A 23,745-nucleotide genomic window follows, 5' to 3' on the forward strand; every position below is an offset into this window, starting at 1 on the left:
GGGGAGAAGTGAGGTAGTGGCCAGAGGTGGAAGTAGAATCAAGAGAGAATTTTTAAATTAGAGAAACAATGGAATGTTTGTATGCTGATAGGGAAGATCCAACAGAAAGGGGAAAAAATGATAATGTGGGAGAGAGAAGGGAGATGTATTGGGACAATGCTCCTGAGTAAACAAGAAGAAATGAGTGTTGTGCATAAGAAATAGGGCTAGGGGTCGTCCTTTGCCTTCTGTGTGGACAGATTTCCCACAGATACTGGAGAGAAGGTACAATAAATGGGTAGAGGTGGCAGGTGGAGAGATGTGATGGTGGGAGCTTGTCTCTTCTGAATGCTTCTAATTTCTCCATGTCACAGGAAACAGGGTTATCAGCTGAGTGATGATCAGTAGAAGGTGGTGGTAGGAGTTTGAGTAGAGAGGACCAGGAATGCAACTGTCACCTAGGAGAGCAGGAGAATGAATGGCCTAGGGAACTCAGGGTAATTGCAGGGCAGCATTGCAGGCTGAGGGGTAGTGATCATGACTTTAAAGTGTAACTGGACAGCATGGTTGTATGTTTTTTCTCTGGCTGTGTTCAGCTGTGCAATGTGCAGGGGGAGAAAGGGGGTAGAGATTTGGATTTAGCCAGGATTGCGCTTACTGTTTGACAATTCACTTTTCTGCTTCCTCTCTTCTTCCGTTTCCTTCTTTTTGTGAACAGTAATTTAAGGTTGTGTACGAGGCTGCATACCATCGGGGCTGCACAGCAGTGGGATTGAAAACTGACTACAGATATCCACAGCCTGGCTGTATTAGTCAAGGTCTGACCAGGAAAATGGCATGTGCTGCATGGCTTGACAAGGGAGTTTAACACAGGAAACTTGTTACAAAGGCGTTGGAAGAACTTAAAAGGCAAACAGGATGGTGAAGGACTGACTAGAAGGATTTGTAACTATGGATACACAGTCATTACTTAAGTTGCCTCCCAAAGCAAAGAAAAGGGGAGAAATACTCTGGCTTCTCCCTTCTTCCAATCTGCTGCCAGAGCCTTCCAAAGCCAGATGACAAAGGAGACTGGAAAGTGTAGTTTGCAGGCACTAGCCCTCTGCAACATAAAGCAGGATGGGAGGCTGGGGATCTGTGAGCAATCAGACAAATGACTGGCAAATGCATAGCCAAAAGTTGGATTGGAACAGTAAGACAACTGACCTGGAAGGAACTTTGATGTCACCTCACCTACCCTCATTTTTGCAGAGCAGGGAACAGATCTAGAAAGAAATTATATGCTAAACAGTACCAGAGTTGAGACTAAGTCCTAGATTTTCTATCTTGAAGAGTACTGACTGTTCTTTCTTGTACCCTAAGGGTCTTTGGATTCAGGTAGAGCTGCTCCCTTGAGTGAGGACTCAGAGTGCTGCCTCCTCCCCTCCCTCTGCACCATTGCTGCCACCCCTCGAGAACTTCTCAAATGACCCAGGGGCCGTCTCTTGCTGGTGCCGTTGTAGAAGGACACTTAAGAGCCTGGGCAGTACAGAGTGCTTTCCTGGGTCCACGCCAGCTGGACCTTTCCTCCAGGTAGGCAGGCAACTGCTACAAGGCTCCCTGGCCTTTTGGGTCCTGTGGCCTTGAGTGGTGGCCTCATGCAGTGTGACTTGGCCACCAGTGTTCACTGTGGGCTCTGGTAAGTGATGGGGTGGTGACAGACTGTGTCTTGAAGCTCTGGCTTCTCACCCAGGACCTGTAATGAATGACCTGTCTCTGTAGTCTCAGTTCCAGAAAGAGCTCAGGGGGGCCCTTCTTTAAGAGCTGGTATGAGCTACTGACATGCCCTGCCTTCTCGAACTGGTTGATTTTACAATGGCCGTATTCATTCTTTGGTTTCTCTTGGCACTTGACTCAGGCATCTGGAGAACATATATTCTCTGATATATTCTCTGCTTTAAGCAGAATAAGCTGCCGCATTTGCCTGGGTGGCCTGCTGGCTTCCACCCTATCTACCTCTGCAGTAGCTGCGTTCCAGATAAATGCTTGACATACGGGAATGGGTTTGCAAATGTGATGGCAGCAGCTCCCCTTGCCTCTGCCAGACAGCTGCAGTACTTGGCCTCCTGGGAGAGGAGAGGCATCTCCCAAAGCCCCCTAGACCAGGCGTCCTCAAACTATGGCCCGAGGGCCACATGCGGGTGTTTTTGCCCGGTTTTTTTTTTTTTTTTTTTTTACTTCAGAATAAGATATGTGCAATGTGCATAGGAATTTGTTCATAGTTCTTTTAAAACTATAGTCCAGCCCTCCAACGGTCTGAGGGACAGTGAACTGGCCCCCTGTTTAAAAAGTTTGAGGACCCCTGCCCTAGACACTAGAGAAGTATCCCAGCAGCCGATGACCTTATTTCCCTTACCAAGACCCCTGCCTACCCAGCAGGCCTGACCCAGTCCAGGCTGACACTCTGAGCCTGGCTGTGGGGCCCTGCCCGAGAGGCTCCCACCTCTCGGGCAGGGCCCCTTGACTGGTGGCCAAGTCACACTGCATGAGGCCACCACTCAAGGCCACAGGACCCAAAAGGCCAGGGAGCCTTGTAGCAGTTGCCTGCCTACCTGGAGGAAAGGTCCAGCTGGCGTGGACCCAGGAAAGCACTCTGTACTGCCCAGGCTCTTAAGTGTCCTTCTACAACGGCACCAGCAAGAGACGGCCCCTGGGTCATTTGAGAAGTTCTCGAGGGGTGGCAGCAATGGTGCAGAGGGAGGGGAGGAGGCAGCACTCTGAGTCCTCACTCAAGGGAGCAGCTCTGCCTGAATCCAAAGACCCTTAGGGTACAAGAAAGAAGTGCCTATTTCTCTTAGAAACTGGCCCCAGCAGAGAAATGCCTGGATGCATTTAACCTATTATGGAAACTCAAACACAACTGTTTTATTTTTCTTCCTTTTCTTGCCTATGTAGGAAGGATGGTATATATTTCCCTTCTCGGGAATGTTAGAATGAAGATTAGGCTCTCCTTGACCATGAATAAAGGGAGATGAGTTTTTCAGTAGACTCTGGGTTTAATAGATTATCGTGGGCAACCGTGAAGGAACAAAAGGAGAAAGGGATTTTTGTGTGTATATGGGGGAGGGGATAGTAGATTGTGATAAGGTTTTTGGCCATGGCCTCCAGTACATCTTTAGCTTTTGGAAGGCACTGGGTCAAGGCCCTTCAAATTCATGTCCACCTGTCCTTTGCCCATCATTTGAGATGGATGTCCTAGGAAGTGTATGGTCTAGGTCCTGGAAAGGGAACCTGGTCCACATAACTCCCACCACTGCTGAAATTATTTATGTACAGCTCTCTGACCCTGTTCCATGAAACAAAGGGTTTCATCTCTCTGATCTCCTGAATCCCCAGCCCCAGCTCCAGATCCTGGACCCCTAGCTTAGGCCTGAAGCCGGCCAAATCTTTCACCTGGCCCCTGGATGCCAACACCCAGCATGACTTTGGAGGTCAGGTGCAGGATATGGTGGAGCTTTGTCAGCGAGGCTCCTGAATGACTCCTAGACACCACCAGCTGGACTTTCTGTGAGTAAGAAATACATTCCTTTGAAGATGGATATTAAGCTATGGAGATTTAAAAATTTATCCACTTTAGCATTTGGCTTTGCTGTACCTAATAATAAAATCCTTTATGATATGGCCCTAGAAGCTCTCATTCTTTGGTAAAACTTCCCCAACCTTGACCTACATCCCCTCCCCCTACTGGCCTTAATGGAATTCTGGCTATCTCAGGACAAGACACCTCTTCTCTTACAGCCCTCCCTATAAAAGCCGCTCAGTTTTTCACCCTTCCCCTCCCCAGGCCCAGAGGAGCTACCGGCTTCTCCAGGGTAGCCATTGCCTGCTCCACTCTGCTGTTCTCCCTCATGGCAAATCTCCTCCTTAGAAATGTGCCCCAGCCATATTGCTCTTTCCTCCTTTCCCACCGTTCTCACCTGACTTACCTGCCATGCCCCTGGGTTTTGCCGGCTGGCTCCCATCTCCTGTCACCCGAGGTGCCACTCCAGACCCCTGTTTTATTCCAGCAGCGGGGCCCTCAGCATGCCTCGACCACACAGGTGATCGGCCAATTTGTTTTCCTGATCTCTCCAGTGGCTTTCCCAAGACATTCCCCTTTCTTCAGACCCCTTCCCCAACTGATGGCCTTGGCCCCTCTTTCACTGAGAAGGCTGAGGTGCTCTGGCACGAATCCCCCAACTTCCTGTCCTGCTCTGCACCCCACCTCCTTCCTGCTGGGCTCAGAGTCATGCTGATGCTCTCCCATGACCCCGTCTCCACTCATGCCTTGATCCATCTGTAAGACCAGAGAGCTGTTCTGCTGGATGACACCTCTCTCCTAAAAGTTTCAGCTTCTCTCCTCTAGCAATGTATAAACACAGTCAGATCGCTTTCCTTGAATAACGACAACAAAATTCCTAGAGTTATCTACATGCATTTCCCCATTCCTATTTTTGTCCACTGTAATCTGGATTTTGCTCCTACCTCCTAAAATGGCTCTGGCAAAGGAGACCACCACCTTCCTTACTGCCAAAGCCAAAGCCAAAAGCTTTTGTTTTCATCTTCCTTGCCTTCTCTTTAGTATTTGGTACCACTGACTTTGCCCTCTTAGGACAGTCACTCCAGTCCTGTTCTCAGCCTCCTTCGTGGGTCTTTGGTCTTCTGTCCCAGCCTTAGTGTGACCTAAGGTTCTATCTTTGACCTCTTTTCCCCGTCCACTGACACTGCCCTGCCCCCTCCTCATTTTCACTCTGCATAAGCCATTCCTAGGGGTTCCATGTCGGATTTTATATTGACTGACAGATGTCTCCTGAGCTCCGAATCACAATATCCAAGTTCCTGCTGGCACATGCCACTTGGAGAAAATTCCGTGGAGCAAGTTCCGTGGGCACTTCAAGCTCAATGCATGTAAAACTGAGCTCAGTCTCTGCCCCCACCTCAAACCTGCTTTTTCTGTACTTCCAGTGATACCACTTGGAACCTCCCAAGCCAGAAGCCTGGAGTCACCCTAGATGGCTCTCCTTCACTATGTTCAATTAGTGGCAAAGTCCTGCACTTGTTTTATTGGTAACATTTCCCGTCTCTCTCAACTTCGCGGCTCTGACCCACACGGGCACTACGGTGTCTAGTGGAGCCTGCAGGGGTTTCTTAACCAGGGCTCCTGCCTTCAGCCAGTGACCTCTTGCTGCCACCAGAGTCATCTTTCTAAATAACAAAGCTTTCTGCGGCTCCCCAGTCCAAGCCCTTCAAAGGCTCCCTGTTGCCTGCAAGACAAAGTCGAAGCTCCCTCCCAGGGTTTGTGAAGCCTTCCACGGCTGCTCCCTGCCCACCTTCTGTTCCCTCTGCTGCAGCCCTGCAGCCTGCTCCACACCTCGCTCCTCCCGGAGGCCTTGCCCGCTTTCACACCTCTGTACCTTTGTCCTTACGTTGCTCTGCCTGGAATAGCCTCCCCTGCCTGCCTGCTGAACGTTACTTAACTTTTGAGACTCAGTGCAGGCAGAGCTTCCTCTAGAGAACCTTTTCTGATCTCTTCATAGAGTAGAACTGACTCTGCTCCCTTTGGGCCTGCCCTGCATTCACGGTGGGAGCCAGGGTGGGCCTGGGAGGAGCTTGATGGGGCACTCTGTGCTCTCAGCCACTGGCCCCGGCCCCCAGTTGTGCATCTTGAGGCTGGGGACCACGTCTCTCATTGCAGCTGCCGTGCCTCGTGCCTCACCCAGCGCCTGGTTCCTGGCAGGTGCTCAGTAAATCTTTCCTGTTGGTGCTGAAGGAAGGTGGGTATGTGGGATGCCTTAGACAGAGTTTGATTTCCAAGCACTGAAAGGTTTTGGGCTGAGAATGGGGCTGTGAGACTTTATTTACTTGGAAGCCAGGGCCCTCCCCCTCCCCTCGCCAATTCTTCCTGGGAGACCTCCCCGCCCCACCGCTCCCACTCTCCAGTGGGTCCCAGGCAGGCAGGGCCGTCGGCAGTAGGCTCTCCTGAAGGCACAGTGACTATTGCTGGGATGACTCTGTTTCCAGCTGCAGCTGAAGGAAAACACCTGCAAGAGAAGAGTAAGCTGAGTGGCTAGGGCTGGGACTGAGGTGGCAGGAGCTTGAGGGGGTGCTCTGAGTGAGCATTTGGCTCCAAATTACTGGTTACCTGTATGCTGTCTGTGCAGTATGGGTTGGGTAACTCACAGGTAGAAAGAAATCCTAGTTGGCTTCTCCTGCACTTCACTTGTGCCTCCAGTAGGTGCCCAACCCCATTCCTAAAAGAGCTGGAGCCCAGCGGGGGACCAGATCCTCTCACCTGTTTGTCCTGGGGGTGGGTGGTGGCCGGACAGGGCCTGGGGCTGAGGCTGGGGACTTCTTTACCTGAGGACTTGGCATACACTGTCTGCTGGTCTCTGCTCTGCGTGACGCAGGATATATAAAGCTTCTGGTCCTCAATCTTTTCCACGACAACGTTCAGGACAGCCAGAGAGCCCACGGGGATCAAGCTGGGAGAGGAGGTGGAGTAACCCGTCCCTTCCGTGAGCCCCAGCCCCCCCATCCCTTCACCCTCTGTGCCCACCCTCTTCATCCCACCCTGCCTCAAGGCTCACAAGTGGCCCTGGGCTCAGGGTCAGCCTGTCAGCTCTCAAAGTTGGGTGGCAGGGTTTGCATCCCAGGGGAACTGCCTGGGCTGGGTGTCAGCTGGGGAAGGAGTGTGGCAGCCAGGGCTCCAGTGCCAACGATGGCCACCCCCAGAAGTGAAAAGGGCCATGACTTTAGCCAATGCCCTGAGGATCCGCACTTACTTTTTGAATCTGATGTTGAGGCTTAGTGTGAACAGCCCCTCTCCAGCCAGGTAGGCAGTTTTAGAAAAGGTCTCGTCCATCATGGCTGCTAGGGACCCGCCGTGGGCAAACCTGGGGTGGGGGCAGGGAGCGAGGCTAGGGCTGGGGTTGGGCAGACCATCCCCCTGGGCCTTCCGTCCACTCTGTGGTGGAACTCTGCCTCTCCCTTCCCCCAGACCCCTCCCAGCACTGATCTTCAGCCTCAGGGCAGCCACAGAGGAAAGGAAACAGGGCTGCATCCCATCTGATCAAACTGGTCAAAATCAGCTGAGCTTTTCTCCTTTTTTGCCTCAGCATGTGTTAGCAGCCACTGATACAATTATTAATATTTTAATTCACCAGGAAAATTTATTTTTCTCATTAGAGTTGATGGAAACATTTTTCTTATTCATCACCTAATGGCTGGCAACAGTTGCTGTAATTTGGAAGGGTGCACACATACAGGGAACCTGAACTTTTTTTTTTTTTTGAGACAGAGTCTCACTTTGTTGCCCAGGCTAGAGTGAGTGCTGTCGTGTCAGCCTAGCTCACAGCAACCCTCAAACTCCTGGGCTCAAGCAATCCTATTGCCACAGCCTCCCGAGTGGCTGGGACTACAGGCATGCACCACCATGCCTGGCTAATTTTTTTTATATATATTAGTTGGCCAATTAATTTCTTTCTATTTATAGTAGAGATAGGGTCTTGCTCTTGCTCAAGCTGGTTGCTCACTCCTGACCTAGAGCAATCCCTAGGCCCTCCTCGGCCTCCCAGAGTGCTAGGATTATAGGCGTGAGCCACCACGACCAGGGGAACCTGAACTTTTTGACTTAGACTTTGGAGCACAGCCTTAGGCCATCTCTCACCTTACCAGTCACTATGGCCAGTGCTGGGCCCCACATTTCAAGGCAGGTAAATGTGAAACGTTACTTATGCTCTAAAAAGTGCTGGCAAGGTAGACTCCTGAGCAGCGCTGCCTGCAGAAAGCCAAGAGCCACTTCAGCAGGACCCCGCAAACATTTGCTTTATTTAAAGTGCTTACAGTTTTCATTCTCTCTTGTGCGAGCTCCATGCCAGGTACTACATTGTTGGTAGAATTGGGGAAAATAGAAAAGTAAAATAGAATGCAAATAACACCAAACATTTGAGTTCTGATTTTCAAATGTATAATCCCAGTTCTGTGGGGACCCAGGCCAGGTGTCCTTGCCGTACTGCACGGGTTACCCTCTTGCCCCTCCTTCCTCTGGTGGAGAGAGCTGGAGGCAGAGCAACCACGCCCACCCGGTTTGAGTCCTTGCTCCACCACTCATTACCTGTCTGATCTTGAGCAAGTTGCTAAACCTATCTAACCTTAGTTTTCCCACTAGGAATTGCGAATAAAAATAACTCCTATTCGTCAGATTAAATGAACAAATGTTTGCAAAATTTCATGCACACTTCCAGGTACTTTCCTCTCTACCTCCCAGATTGCTTCAAAGAGGTTAAAAGGAATGTGTCAAAGAGCCCTGGACCTGCTCTTCCCTCCTCGTCCCCACTGGCCAGGCAGGGACACATTGGCATTACGTGAGTCTGCAGAGTAGCTCTTGACCAACAATTTTGTCCCTCCTCCCCTCTTCCCATTGCCCAGGGGCCTGGTGGGTACTGTGAACTAAAATGCTCACCCGTCCCACAGGCTGACTGAATGGACCCCCTCATGGCCAAAGGAATATCCTAAAGCAAAATTGCCTGCCAGGAGGAGGGAGGTCAGACTTGCCTTATCATGCCCCTCTCCCTTCTTGGAGAATTTTTTTGTAACCCATTAACAGGCCTAAGGGTATGCAAGACAAACTTGCAGGTCCTCAATTTGGGCAACAAATGGTGGCTTATCTCTGATAACAACTCCTTATGTTGAAACATTCCAGGCCTTTAGACAAAGCTTCACGTCTTTAGTCTTTAGCCAGTTACAATCCAAAGAATCTTTAAACCCACCTATAACCTGTGAGTCCCCCCCAGCACCTCTCTTCCATATGACCCACCTTTTGGGGCCAAACCAATGTATGCCTCCCACATATTGATTGATAAGTTTACCTGTAACCCCTGTCTCTGAAATATACAGTAAAAACCAAACTGTAACCCAGCCACAATGAGTCCACTTGCCCAAGGTCTCTTGGCAGTGGCTCCGGGTCATGGTCCTCAAATTTGGCTCAGAATACATCTCTTTAAAATTATTTTGCAAAATTTGGCTTTTTTCCGTTGACAGTACTGATTTCTTCTTTGGACCCCTCCCCGATCCATTAACTGGCCTTGGTGTTGGATGGTTCTCCTCTGCCTCTTCAGCCTCACCTCCACGAGCCCCTAAATAAAAGTCAGCCCCACTCCTGCCTCCTTGGGGTTTTCCTCTTTGGAAAGGAGGGTGCCAGGGCTCTGCTGTACCCCCAGTGTCTGCATGCACTCGTTTGAGGAGTGGTGCCCCATGGAGAATGCCTTCAGGATGGCCAAGGTGACGGAGGGCTGTATAGTCTATTTAGCACTCTGGATTCTGTTCAGCCCCGATTGAGCCCTTCTCCGGCCACAGGACCTTAAAGCTGCTTTGACTCTCTCTTGCCTCACTCTCCCCTGCAGGAGCTCCAGCACCACCAACAGCCTTCAGTCTGGAGCAGGAACAGGGATACAGGAGAAGGCAGACAACCACATCTTGGTGACCATGTGACATTAGGCAAGCAGCCCAGGCCTGGTCTGATTTCCCTGTGGAAGTATTTATGCCCCTTGTGAGTTCTGCCCTACTTCTGTTCCAAGCCCGGAGACAGCAGAGTACAGTGGAGAGAACAGTAGACTTGGAATCCCAGCTCCTAGATTGGAGTCCTGGAATTGACTTCGATTGCCTGTGCTATCTTGGTCAAGTCCCTTTACCTCTGTGCACCCCCATTTCCCTGTGGATAAAATGTGGGGTTTGGATAGATGGCGTTTGATAGCTAGATCATGCTTTATGGTTCACGAGCACACACATATAGGCCCATAAAATCATATCTCAGTCACCCTGACAGGTAGATATTATTGCTCCAGGTTTAAGGTAAGACTAAAGACCAGAGGTCAGATTGCTTGCTTGCAGTCCTGAGGCCAGCAGCAGCAGAACAGGACTGGAAGTTGGGCTCTGAATGCCAGATCTTGCCCTCTGGAATGTGTACCACATTCTTCTTAAAGCGGACTCTCAGGTCCTTTGCCTAGAAAATTCTGAGACCTCAGTAAGGGGGCTCTCCCCTATCTGCACAGTGGGGACTAGATTGGATGACCCAGTGTGTCCTTCCAGGCCTGGCCTTGTGAGGCTGAAGCCCAGTGCCCCACACCCACATCCTCACTCCTGCTGAGCCACGCCCAGGAGGCAGCCAAGGGCCTGCCTGTGGCCTTACCCTGGGGCCCCCTCCAGGTAGGGGCCTGGCTGGAACAGACAGACGGATTTCTTCTCGGAAGGGTGGAAAAAGATGGCATACTCATAGCCTTGTCCTTCCACTGGGATGCACCTGGTGAAGATGCGCCAGTCACCTTTGTCTGGGGAGAGACAGGCAGTGTTGTGGCTGGAGAAGGGACGGTGTGGGGGCGTGGGGCCTGGTCAGGATGCAGCACCGTGGTGGAGCCCTGCCTTGGGTGCAAGGTCAAGGAGGGAGAACCAGAAGAGACCAGGCTCTGCCCTCAGGAAGCCTTTCTTCTAGGAGCAGAGGCATGCACGGTCCCTGTCCTTAGAGAGCCCTTGGTCTAAGGAAGTGTCCTGGCTGAGGGTGCAGATAGGATCAGGGCCAGATTGAGACTTTAAGAGATCATAGCATTGAAAACTAAAGATGTAATTACTCAGCCAGGAGCAGTGGCTCATGCCTGTAATCCCAGCACTCTGGGAGGCCAAGGCGGGAGGATTGCTTGAGCTCAGGAATTTGAGACCAGCCTCAGCAAGAGTAAGACCCCGTCTCTACTAAAAATAGAAAGAAAATTAGCTGGGCAACTAAAAATAGAAAAAATTAGCTGGGCATGGTGGTATATGCCCGTAGTCCCAGCTACTTGGGAGGCTGAGGCAGGAGGATCGCTTGAGCCCAGGAGTTTGAGGTTGCTGTGAGCTAGGCTGATGCCATACAGCACTCTAGCCCGGGCAACAGAGCAAGACTTTGTCTCAAAAAAAAAAAAAAAAAAGATGTAATTACTTATGGAATCCACATATCAAAATAACAATACTAAACAGTAAAATACGTGCAGAAAAATTCACCAAAGTTCTGATTTCTTCCCAAGACAACTACAACAACAACATCCTTTTTGGGAAGTATCAAATTCCTATAAAATATTATTTTGTGTACCTGCTTTGTTTGCGCCATAAACCCAAGGGCATCTGCCCACTGTGCCACCCATTTACCACTGGGCAGGACGACCACATGGATGAGTGAGAGTGACAGGAAGACACAGACAGACAGACAGACACACCCAAAGACAAAGGCAGAAGGTCTACCAGCGGGATGCCCTGGGTGTGTCAGGAGTGCCGGGCCGGCAGAGCAGGCCGGTGTGCCAGGGCCTGCAGGAGATGAGGGGACCCAAAGGCTTTGAAGGGGCTGGGGAGGAGGGTTGGCAGAAGGGAAGAACAGCCAGGGAGAAGCCAGAAGGGGCAGGGCTGAGTGGCAGTTCTCAGTGGGAACACGCTTGGCCCGGAGCAAAACCAGGCCCGCCAGGGTGTGTGCGCTTCACAGGGAAGGTGGGAGCCAGAGACCTGAGCAGACGCTCACCCACCCCCTGCCTGGGGCCCAGAGTGAGGGTGAGTTAGGCAGCAGAGAGCACTAGGCTGAGAACTGTTAGGGAGCTTGTGAATCTCCAGCCAAGAGTCTTGGAACACAGGTAAAGGGGCTGTGTGTACACACGGGCCCTCGCAGGCCAGCCTTACCCGAGGCGACTGCCAACCCGGATGGGAGCTTGAGCCCCTGGATGTGGTCTCTGTTGGACTTGAAGGAGGGCAGTTTGATCCAGCCTCCAGACTTGGTCTTCTCCAGAAATTCTTGGTACAGGCTCAGCATATCTGGACACCAGCTGGCATTGGGAAGGGCATAATCCTTCAAGTCTGTCTTCTCTGGACAGAATCTTGAGACCTGTGCAGGAAGAACCAGGGGGACTAGCCAGTGTCCTGAAGGATGAGGGCTGCTGCCTGGGCTGCGGGACCTCTAGGTAGCCAGTTCCTGGGTTCCTGGACTCCTTGGTCCCTTCTGCCTGTGTTAACCTGGGGGGGAGGGCCCATCTTCCTGCAGAGGGTGCGGGACCTCTGTGGGTGACTGGGCAAGGAGGCGCTAAAGAGCAAAGGGAGGAAGGAGAAGGACTGGGCGCCAGAAATTCCAGGCATGCTGCTCCGTGGTGGTGTATTACCCTCCTTCTGCTTTGAAGCCAGAAGGGGCAGGGCTGAGTGGCAGTTCTCAGTGGGAACACGCTTGGCTGAGAACTGCCAATATTGGCCCCACTGTACAGATGGGGAAACTGAGGCAATACCACCAAAGTTGCCAAGCTTGTGAGTGTGAGAGTGGGCAGTCGCACTGGACTTGGTCTGCCCTAGGGAGTGAGGCCACAGTTGGTGAGGGCCACTCTTCTGAGCCCTCTCTTCTGGGGTTAACCCAGGGCTGTCCCCAGCTGTGGGCCTGCCCAGGCAGGGCGGCTCCTCTGAAACACATTTGGGTCCCCACAGAGGTGTGGTGGCATGGCTGGGGCAGAGGCAATGTGTCCACATGTGGAACAAGGGGTGTCCTGTAGCATCAACTGTTCACACACCAATCACAAGTGTGGGCAGCAAGCGAGCTGCTTCTAGCTGGGGATACCCCAACTTAGCTGCAACACTCTGAGCGAGTAGAGGAAGGTGATTTGTTGGTGGCCACACAAGGTTCAGACCAGGATGCAAGTATTTTGCTGGTCTTAGTTTTGAACCAGGGCTACTTGGTATACCAGAGCACCCCCTCATGCCAAATCAAATAGCTCCCCAAAGCCAGCGAGGTGGCTCACGCCTATAAGTAATCCTAGCACTCTGGGAGGCTGAGGCGGGAGGATTGCTTGAGGTCAGGAGTTCCAGACCAGCCTGAGCAAGAGTGAGACCCCCGTCTCAACAAAAATACAAAAATTAGCTGGGTGTGGTGGTGTGCACCTGTAGTCCCAGCTACTCAGGAGGCTGAGGCAGGAGGATTGCTTGAGCCCAGGAGTCTGAGGTTGCTGTGAGCTAGGCTGACGCCACGGCACTCTAGCCTGGGCAATAGAGTGAGGGGAGAAAGGAAAGAAAGAGAGAGAGAGAGAGAGAGAGAGAGAGAGAAAGAGAGAAAGAGAGAAAGAGAGAAAGAGAGAAAGAGAGAAAGAGAGAAAGAGAGAAAGAGAGAAAGAAAGAAAGAAAGAAAGAGAAAGAAGAAAGAAAGCTCCTTAAAACATTACCCGCCTCCCCAAGCCTTGAGCTGAGAAGAGATCTGGGTGCTCCTTAAACTCTAGGCTCCCCAGAGAAAGGCTGCTTGTCTGGCTGAGCTGGGAGCTCACTCACCAGGGAGTCTGTGGAGGATCCAAATGCTGAGGCAGGGTTGAGTCCAGGCAGGATACGGGGGGCCCTAAGGAGGGCTCCCTGTTGGCCACATCTTGCTACCACCTGGAGGGCTCTCCTTAGCATGGCTGGGTGCTGGGATCCCAGCCCTGCCTGGATGGGGACCGACTCCTGAGGAGTGCTGTCAGCGCCCCTCCGGGTGTAGGTGCAGCCGCGTCCCACAAGCCTCTCCCTTCTGTCACAGGCTGTCTTTCAGCAGCAGCTCCACTGCAGAGAGACTGGGCAAGGCCGGGCTGGTTTGGTGCAACACCCACAGATGCCTGCAGCCTTTATCTGGCCCCAGAGCCCCACCTAAGCGCTTGGGGTTGGGAGGAGCAGATGCTGCTTGGGCATGAAAGAGCAGCAGGACTGGCCTGAGTTGCTAAAGGAGTAACAGTGTGCTTGAACAAAAGGCATGGGGCACCTGGAGCCTTGTGGTTTCTAGTGGAGGATCCAAGAATATTTCCAGAAGCACAACAGAAATCTGTTCTGTGATTGGAGGGTATTATTGGTGGAACATTTGTGGTATGTGCTCTGCAGTAAGACTTAGAAAGCTCTGGTATGATTTAGGGACTCAGAAACCCAACTCACAACCCTTAGACACCCCCTTCCTATATCCCAGATAAGGATGAGCGCAGGGAAGTCTCACCTCTGGTCCCTGGCTGGGGATAGGAGTTGGGAGTTGGGGAGGGCTTGAGGTGGGAGCACAGAAAATCATCTGGGAGGAAGCAGCTTGGCAAGGAAACACTCATGCTTTGGGAACCCCAGGGAGGGGGTGGTGGCAGCAGATAGTGCTGGGAGCCCAGTGGGAGTGGGGCAGTGGGGACTCTGCCGCCGGCAGGCCTAGAAGCTTGGGTAGGTGAGTGGGAGGAGTGCTCTGCCACTGTCTGCAACCGTGGGCTTTTTTTGGTGGCATTGTTTCTTCAATTGAATTAAAACTGCCCATTTTCAATTGGAAGTCACAGTTTTTAATTTATTAAAATAAAAGCACATTCTAAAGATCGGAACTGGGGCGGGGCATGGTGGCTCATGCTTGTAATCCTAGCTCTCTGGGAGGCCGAGGCGGGACCATTATTCAAGGTGAGGAGTTCGAAACCAGCCTGAGCAAGAGTGAGACCCCATCTCTACTAAAAATAGAAATAAATTAATTGGCCAACTAAAAATATATAGAAAAAAATTAGCCAGGCATGGTGGTGCATGCCTGTAGTCCTAGCTACTCAGGAGGCTGAGGCAAGATGATGGCTGGAGCCCAGGAGTTTGAGGTTGCTGTGAGCTAGGCTGACACCACTGCACTCTACTCAGGGCAACTGTCTCAAAAAAAAAAAAAAAAAAAAAAAAAAGATCAGAACTGGGCAAAAGTGGAATCATAATGATGATGATGATGACAATAATAATAGTGACAACTATGATAGTTTGGCAGTTTCCAAAAGATCAAACTGATTTAATTTGGAAATTTAAAGGGTTTGTCTCACCCTATGGATTTGGCTGCCCTAGAAGACTAGAATATAAACATCTCCCCTTACCTCCTGTTAAGGTTTGAATTAAACTTCCTTAAGGACTGGGGGAACCAGTTTTTTGATTGATTCAGGCTCTGGGTCTAACGAGAGATATTTGAATTAGTGGCTGACATTTAAAAAACAGGAAGTTTCCTATAAAGCAGAAGGTCGAGGATCTCCAGAAAAGTGGGACGATCTGCCAGCAATCACCTTTGTTCCTGGGCAGCAGGTTGCTGCGCCTGGCGCCCTGTGGCTGTGCTTGCCCAGGCCTCCCCAGGACTGGGCACCCTCCGTTCCCTTGGCCAGCCTCTGTCTGTGGTCCTTGACTTGGAAGGTGGGACTTGAGGAGGAGACAGGACAAAAGAAGAATCCTAGAGAGGGTAGAGGGACTGGGGAGGAGACAGGAAAGGGGAGTGGGGAGAAGGGGGCTCCTCGGGTGCCCCCCACGGCTGGGGCACCGTGATCCCAGCAAGGAGGACCCAGGAGGAGGAACGGGCTTGTCTTTCCAGGAACAGTGGGCAAACCTGGGGAGGAGATCGCTGGGAGCCCAAGAGCCACCTGGGAGCTGGGTTATCTTCCTGGCAGGGGCAGGTACATGCAGTGGGATCTGATTCGCGTGTTGCCCGACTAGAGGAGTAACACCCTCCCACTTTAGTCATTTCACAATTTTTTGTTAAATTGACTTTCAAATATTTACATAATTATTATGCAACATTTGTTCTCGGCCTTGCCACACGCTATGCTTATATTTCCTTTCTTGTACGACTTTTATTTTCCTGAGTTGATAATTTCAAAGGTTCAGGTGGGCGATGTGTGCGAGGGAGCGCAGGGGGGCGGAAGGAGCTGACGAGTGGCTGAGGTGACCATTTCCCAGCTGCGGGGGGCGGGGAGAGCATCCAAAAGGGAGAAAATAAAAGAAAGGAGGGCTTTCCGCTCGGCTGTTCTCCTGCGCAGGAGGGCCGTAGGCAGCCATGGCGCCCAGCCGGAATGGCATGATACTGAAGCCGCACTTCCACAAGGATTGGCAGCGGCGCGTGGCCACGTGGTTCAACCAGCCGGCCTGGAAGATCCGCAGACGCAAGGCCCGGCAAGCGAAAGCGCGCCGCATCGCCCCGCGCCCCGCGTCGGGACCCATCCGGCCCACCCATCGTGCGGTGTCCCACGGTGCGGTATCACACCAAAGTGCGAGCCGGCAGGGGCTTCAGCCTGGAGGAGTTAAGGGTGGCCGGCATACACAAGAAGGTGGCCCGGACCATTGGAATTTCTGTGGATCCAAGGAGACGGAACAAGTCCACCGAGTCCCTGCAGGCCAACGTGCAGCGGCTGAGGGAGTACCGCTCCAAGCTCATCCTCTTCCCCAGGAAGCCCTCAGCCCCCAAGAAGGGAGACAGTTCTGGTGAAGAACTCAAACTGGCCACCCAGCTGACAGGCCCCGTCATGCCCATACGGAATGTCTACAAGAAGGAGAAGGCCAGAGTCATCACAGAGGAGGAGAAGAACTTCAAGGCGTTTGCCAGTCTGCGCATGGCCCGCGCCAACGCCCGGCTCTTCGGCATACGGGCAAAGAGAGCTAAGGAGCCCGCAGAACAGGATGTTGAAAAGAAAAAATGAAGCCTTTTTGGGACTTTTCAATAAATCAGGAGAGAAGCTGGGAAAAAAAAAAAAAAAAGAAAAAGAAAGGAGGATCCGGCGATGTCGGGTGACGTTGAAGAGCAGACACGGAAAGACATCTGAGGAGAACACCTGTAGGTGACACCGAAACCATGGGCGTGGCCTTCCACTGGGGTGGCTGCAGGAGGTTGGAGGAGCTTATCCAAGTCCATCTGGGAAGAGAGTGGTTAGGACCATTAACAAAGTGCTCCTTTTCCCTTTTCCGACTCCTTTTCCTACCATACTGCACGTCTTGTGGATCTTCTCTGCAACACCGAGCCCTTCTGGGTGTGGGCTGAGTGGTCAGCGATCCAGGGAGGTGGAAAGGTGCCTGGCTAATACTTTGAATGGGTTTTCTTTTTTTCTTTCTTTATTTTTTTTGAGACAGTGTCTCGCTTTGTTGCCCAGGCTAGAGTGAGTGCCTAGCTCACAGTAACCTCAGACTCCTGGGCTCAAGCAATCCTCCTGCCTCAGCCTCCCAAGTAGCTGGGACTACAGTTACGCGCCACCATGCCTGGCTAATTTTTTGTATATATGTATTAGTTGGCCAATTAATTTCTTTCTATTTATAGAAGAGACGGGGGTCTCGCTCTTGCTCAGGCTGGTTTCGAACTCCTGACCTTGAGCGATCCACCCACCTCGGCCTCCCAGAGTGCTAGGATTACAGGTGTGAGCCACCGCACCCAGCCTTTGAATGGGTTTTGTTACAACATGAGCTTTGGCCCCCAACCCTTCTCCCGGTGTACGGATTAAGCTCAGAGAAAATTAAGAAAACTCAGCTTAGAGAAAGCCTCTCCTTAGACCAAGGCTCCCTGGACACACAATCAGAAAAAAGAGGAAAGTCAGTGAAGGTTAAGCGTAACTGAGAACTACTGCCGGATTCTGATTTAGCTTGTGGCCTGCCTGGGTCATTTCCAGCTTGGCACCCATGGGTGAATGTTGAGTCTGGGGGCTTCTCTTGCTGAGATACGACCTGTCAACACGTCCTGGCCCCGTCTGACTGGTGGTGCACAGGACAAGCAGTGGAGCACTGGCAGGTGTTTAACCATCTTCTCTGGGGTCAGGGGAAGGTTAGGGGAGCTCTGATTTGTAACATTTTGCCAATTTCTGCAGTGTAAATATTCCCACTGCAGCTGATTTCAAGCTGCCAATGTGAAGTCACCCATGCTGGGTATGAAGTGAGGAAGAGATGTGCACAGCTGGCTCTTGTAGACCAGTAGGAACTGGCTCTGGCCACTGCACTAGCGACTTCTCTGGCTCGGAGTGAAACAACAGGGGTAACCAAGGCCTTGGCAGTTTAGCTGATCAGTTCTTGGTTCTCGATCTAAACTTGCTTGTACTTCCCAATCTCTTGGGGTTTCCTTCCCTTGTAAGACTGACTGTGGAGTGCTTAGTCTCTCCAGCCTGTCCTTCTTGCTCCCTGCCTCCTAAACAATAAGACATTTTTTGCATGTTTAAAGATATGTAGTAATTACTAAGAGGAAAATTATTAACATTTCCAGAAATCTTACAAAGACCTCCACATCCTGGGTGGCTCTGAGAACCCTTCTTAGACGATTCTGAACTTGCGGTGGAGCCCCCTGACCTGGGCTGGCTGAGGCCCTGCTGCGATCATGGGAGTCCCAGCACTTCGGAGTGGTTCTGTCGGGGCTGATTCCTACCTGGCCTTTCTGAATGAGGAAGGAACTTCCACAGAACAACATGCCTGACCTCAGATCCCTCCTGAAGACTCAGCCCTGTAGGGTCACCGTAGGCGATTTCTGGAGGGTGCCCAGACTGCCCATTTCCCTGCAGTCTGTGGTTGACTCCCAAACTCCTACCCTCAGGAAAGCTGGGTTTCTTGATCTTCTAGCTAATGGCCAGAGGCCAGCTGGGCAGGAGCAGCTGTGTATAATAGTGGCGGTGGGCACACCTAGGGGTACTCAGAGGGGGTGACCCTTGTTCCGCTCCATGCAGGAGTTGCATGGTGGAATGTGTGCCCAGTTGCCAGCGCTTCTGATTTTCCAAGAAAAGCTGGTGCAAATCTAGACTGTGTGGAACCTTAGAACCTTTGGATGTTGCAACTAACTTATAAAAATACGGAATGAATGAGCCAAACTGAATGTCTCTGATTGGATCTTATCCTGTGGGCTACCTGGTTCTAAACTCATTCCCGAGCATCCCAGGAGTCTGCCCTTGTCTGCCCCAGATCTAGTTCTGATTGTTCCCAGATTAGCTACCATTTCCTGGTTCCCTCTGGGAGGGGCCTTCCTGAGACCTATTTTATACCCTGATGCCCATAGTGGACCCTTTGGAAAGTAAAATAATTGTCACATGTTAAGATGAATGAATCAGTTGGCTCTACACCGCCACGGGGTTTGTGCTTCATCTGGTTTCTAAGGGTTCTGGTTTTTGCTGTTAGAAGGTATTAATGTGCAGCTTGGGGAAGGGCCCAAGCTCAGTCTCAGTCCAGGGATGTCCCCAGAAAACTCTCTTGACAAAACCTGAGACATAGCATGGGAGCTAAAAGAAAAGGTTGCTGAGTGCTCTGCCCAGAGGGGCCCGAGGTGGTTGGACTCGATGTGCCAGCCTGGGTGAAGAATGGCCCAGGGCTGTGGCAGAGGACCCTGTGCCTAGGGCGGTCAGGGCAGCTGATGTATAGGTGCTGGCTCCAGGTGGCAGCTGCCAGTGTGGTCACAGGGCTGAAGGAGGGGGTCTCAGCAGAGAACGGGGACAGGGAACTGGGTTGGGGCCAAGGAGAACCTGAGGCCACTCCCCAAATGTCAGAGCCCCGACCACTGCTCAGCTGAAACTGAATTCCCGTTTGTGAAATGCTAAGAGAGGCAGGACCTCTAAGCTCAGAAAGCTGCAGTGACAAATCCTGAGGGGGGGTTGTGTGTCTGTACACACACCCAGGGTGGGGCTCACAGGCTCTGCCAACCCGGTTCCTGAAGTTTCCTCCTCCTCAAACCCAGGCAATAATTTGAGAGGCGACACCATCAAACCAATGCATGGGACAGCCACACGGTGCCACTGGCATATCTGCTTCACCAGCTTGGGTTACAAAGTAAAGCCACCTTCCTTTTAAAAAGCATATTAAACAACTGACACCCTGATATCCTGAGCCCCTTTCTCCCCTGAAAACTCTGAAACAGGGGTGTCACTAACTGTTGAGCCAGCCCAGGAGCCACGCTCCTGAGCCCTTCAGATGGTGACTTCATCAGCTGCTGGGAGTGCTCAGGACTCCAGCCCCCTTTCCTCAGGGTTGTGAGCATCTTGCTCCCATGGCCCTGACAGGCCATTGTCCTTGTGATGGCCACAGCAGGGGCTGGGGTGGGGCGGGGGTGCAGGTTAGTCCTGTTCTGGCCTCAGGGGTGACTCAGCTCCCAAGCCACTCCAGAGGGGCCCTTGAGCACTGTCCCTGCAGGGGAACCCCCAATGTTCTACCACCTCCACCCCTGCCTCGGAGCTCCCCGGCAAGGAGCTCTCTCCTTTTGGGGCAACTTTCCCTGACAAATCCCCTGTAGCCACCATCTCGGCCTCCCTTCTCCCAGCCAGTCCTCTGCCGCCTTTTGGTCAGGCGTCCTCTTCTCAGAATTCTTCTCATCTTTCACAAGAGTTCCCAGAGTATAAAACTTGGGCAGGAATAATTAACATCTAAAACACTGGTTCTTCTTTTCCTGGTAGGGCTCTATCTTCATGCCTCTAGAGGGTGAGGGGAAAGTTTCCTACTAAACCAGCCTGCCCATAGGTTTCCCTCCTCGGAGCTGGGCTGTCCAGGAGCGCCCGGCTTTGCAACTGTGGACACAGTCTGGGTTCTGTTTCTGAAGACAAAGAACCCATTGGGAAATCCCTTCCTTCCCGTGGCTGTGGCTCCTGGCTTTCGGCAGGGCAGGGGAGCTCTGGAGATGAGCCCTTCTTGGAGGGGCACCTCTCCGGTCCATGCCTGGGCACTGGGCACACAGCATCCCCACGGTGCCTTGGTGGCTCCATCAGTCATAGCTGCTCCAGTGTAGAGTTTCTCAGTGCCAGAGTGCGAGAGAAAGCCTTGCTCCCTCCCCAGCACCCTCTGTTAGGCTGAGCTGGCCTGCCTCCTCGGCACTATGGGCTTCACTCCGTGCCCCCGCCATCAGCAGCTGCGGCTTCAGAATGACATGGTCATTTAGTACATGCACAGGCACATGCACATACGGGGGCACATGCACATGCACACAGACACAAGTATGCTGTGTGGTCACGCACATACGCATAGTCACACATGCATGCACGTGTACTCACATTCACTCACATCCATAGATGTGGACACACACTCACAGAAACATACACATGCACATAGCACACAGGTTTATGCACACATACATACATGTACTCACACACACATGTATGATGCCCACACATGCACATGCACATGCACAGGCACTCAGCTTCCACCTCTTTCAGGTGGGAATCATAGCTCGTAGAGAGGCTGTGTGCTATTGGGAAATTTACTTAAACCTCACACAATTTGCTCACCTGTAAGTTGAGGGTATCAATAGGATCTAAGAAGTAACGGAGGTGACACAAATAATGTTTACACAATGCCTTGCAAATTGTAATTTTAAGTAATAACTATCATTTTTTTCACAGTTAATGACTTGTACTGCAGCAGGCTCGAACCACTGAAGAGCAGCGTTATGGGCTAATTCATCTTCATTCTACTCACGGATGGTTGATATGGTTTGGATATTTGGCCTCTCCAAATCTCATGTTGACATGTGATCCCCCATGTTGGATGCAGGAGTGGTTTGGGTCATAGGCACGGATCCGTCATGAATGGCTGGGCACCCTCCCCGGATAATGAGTGAATTTTCACTGTGTTAGTTCACAGGAGAGCTGGCTGTTTAAAGGGCCTGGCACCTCCTCCTCCATCTCTTGCTCTCTCTCTTGCCGTGTGACATACCTGCTCCCCCCGACCGGACTGGAAGTTCCCTGAGACTCCACCAGAAGCTGATGCTAGTGCCATGCTTGTACAGTCTGCAGAACCGTGAGCCAAATAAACCTCTTTCCCTTATAAATTACCTGGCCTCAGGTATTTCCTTTATAGCACTGCAAAATGGACTACATTGATGGATACAGTCCCTTCATAAACAGAATCTGTATGTCTTTTTTTTTTTTTTTCATTTAAAGGTTTATGGAAAAAAAAACAAGGTGGATCTAGAATCATAAGATTTTAAGAAAACCAAAGCAGTTGACAGATGAGAAAGCTCAGTTATAGATGCAAATTTACAACTAAAATACTATGGTAGTACAAAAATACATTTAACTGTATGTCATCTTTCACAAGATAAAAATCTTGCATTAAATCTGTTGCACATATGCTCATAAAAATGTTCTTTAAGGTCAAGGTAAATCACTGCCTCCGAAGCTGACATTCCTCCATTTTTGCTCCCTTCTTTCCCCACCCCTTCTGCTCTTGGTAGGACCGTCATGCTCTGGAAGCAGAAGGCTGAGCTCTGGAGAGACAGGGCTTGCAGGAGGGACGTGAGCTGCCACAGCTAAAGGGTGGGCACATGTCCCCAGGGGAGCCAGCAGGGACCCTCATTTTCATTAAAATAATTCATAATTGTACATACACTGTTCAGGGTATGAATACTGCTCTAATAGAAGATGTCCCAAGTTCGATCCATGAGCTGCAAAGCCACCCTAACCTGTGCAGGCAGGCCATGAGTCATATCTTACTCTGTCCCAGGGTTGCTTCCTGTAGCAAGTCCAGGAAGCCAGGAGCCACTAGGGCCAAGGGGACAGACCCAGTTCCTAACATGGAAAACAGGGTGGGAGGACTACTGAGGGACCCAGTAGTCTTTGATGCTGGTGCTGCTGTCACCTCTGCTGTGTCTCTACCCACTGTGTCACCACCCACTGTGGTGGGTGTCACTGTGGTGGGTGTCAGCGGGTGTCACCACCCACTGTGGTGACAGAGGCACATCCCCCACTGAGCCCATCTTTCCTCCACACTTATGGCCACCTAAGCACACCCTTGCCTCCATGATAACAGCCACCATGACTTTTTGGGGATGGGGTGAGAAGAGGAAGTTCCTCTCCCAAGAGTGAGGCTCCCTTCTGGGTGCTCCCACCAGGTGGGCCTGGGTCCGCACTGCTATGACACTCAACAGACAGCTTGTCAGCTGTGGTCACATATGCATGGCCACCTCCTTGCATTCAGACTCTGTCCCCAAAGGCTGAAGGGGCCCATTTTGGAGTCCAGCCACCTTGTGGCCCTGACTCTACAAACCCTTCTCCTTCTGGCTCTTGCCCACTGCTCCTGCCTTTTTCTGCCCTGGTCCCTCCCATGGGAGCCCTCCCCCCATGCCACCCAGATACTTCCAGACACAGTTCAAACACTTTGAATCTGGAGATCTTGGTCCTTTCCCTCTTAGAAAGACCCAGGATGCTTGTGCAAATCACCCCTCCCTGCCTCTGCGATTGCTCTCCAGCTGCACAAACCAGCAGTTAAAGGGGGTGTGCGTGGGAAGAAATGTGACTTGGCTCTACCTGTCCCTCTACCTGCCCGACAAGATTCCATGACTGGGGACATAAACAGGGATAAGTCAATAAGAAGTGGCTAAATCACCTGGAAAAATGCTTTGAAGTATTTACTCACCAAGCACTTCACTGTTGATATGTTGAGCTTATCTCCTCCATTGTCCTGTAAATTCCTTGACTACAGCTATGCTTATTTACTATTCAAGCTCTGAACACTTAACACATTTCTGTGTATTTTGTGGGTTCAGAAGTATGCTGACCTGGCTCCAAACCAAGGTGGGCAGAGTGACCATAATGGTAAACGTGTACATGGGATTACCAGGTACCCTTCTAATTATTTTATATTTGTTGACTCACTTCATCCCATGACAATCCTAGGAAACAGGGACTAATGTTACTTCCATTTTGCAGATGAGGACACAGGGGTGCTCAGAGGCGACCTAACTTGCCCAATGGCACAGAGCCAGGACTGGAACCCAGGCGTCGATCTCCCAAGCCCAGGCTCCGACTTTCTTTCACTGTAACAAAGACCGACGGGACATGGGCTGCCAGAGGACTCCTTGGAGGCAGTCTAGGCAGGATGAGGAGCCACCAGAAAAAGGACCAAGAGTTGCCGAGTTCTCCCACCAGCCAGAGGCTGTAACTCATGGCCCAAGGGTCTCCTTACATGAGCACGGAGCCCAGCCCTGGCCAGCAGAAGCCAAGTTTCAGTGAGTTTCATCTTTTCCGTAAGGATGGGGTGTCCACTTTTCTACCT

General features: G+C 51.5%; 2 protein-coding genes across 2 annotated transcripts; one reads left to right on the plus strand and one right to left on the minus strand.

Annotated features, from left to right (window-relative positions):
- Positions 1-5,822: 5,822 nt before the first annotated feature.
- THEM5 (thioesterase superfamily member 5) lies at positions 5,823-13,553 on the minus strand. The gene is made up of 6 exons (XM_012767625.3): positions 13,306-13,553; positions 11,689-11,890; positions 10,184-10,322; positions 6,780-6,890; positions 6,355-6,479; positions 5,823-6,038 (listed from the first exon to the last, which is right to left on the minus strand). The coding sequence occupies exons 1-6, from the start codon at positions 13,426-13,428 to the stop codon at positions 5,992-5,994; spliced, it is 747 nt and encodes a 248-aa protein (XP_012623079.1). The 5' UTR covers positions 13,429-13,553; the 3' UTR covers positions 5,823-5,991.
- A 2,205-nt stretch (positions 13,554-15,758) lies between these two features.
- Positions 15,759-16,484, plus strand: LOC105882403 (large ribosomal subunit protein eL13). Its single transcript, XM_012784744.3, is given in 2 exon segments — positions 15,759-15,976; positions 15,978-16,484. Coding segments are annotated over 2 exon segments (639 nt in total). The 5' UTR covers positions 15,759-15,808; the 3' UTR covers positions 16,449-16,484.
- The last annotated feature ends 7,261 nt before the right edge of the window (positions 16,485-23,745 follow it).

Source organism: Microcebus murinus, chromosome 2 (assembly GCF_040939455.1).
Source record: "Microcebus murinus isolate Inina chromosome 2, M.murinus_Inina_mat1.0, whole genome shotgun sequence".
NCBI classification, from domain to species: Eukaryota; Metazoa; Chordata; class Mammalia; order Primates; family Cheirogaleidae; genus Microcebus; species Microcebus murinus.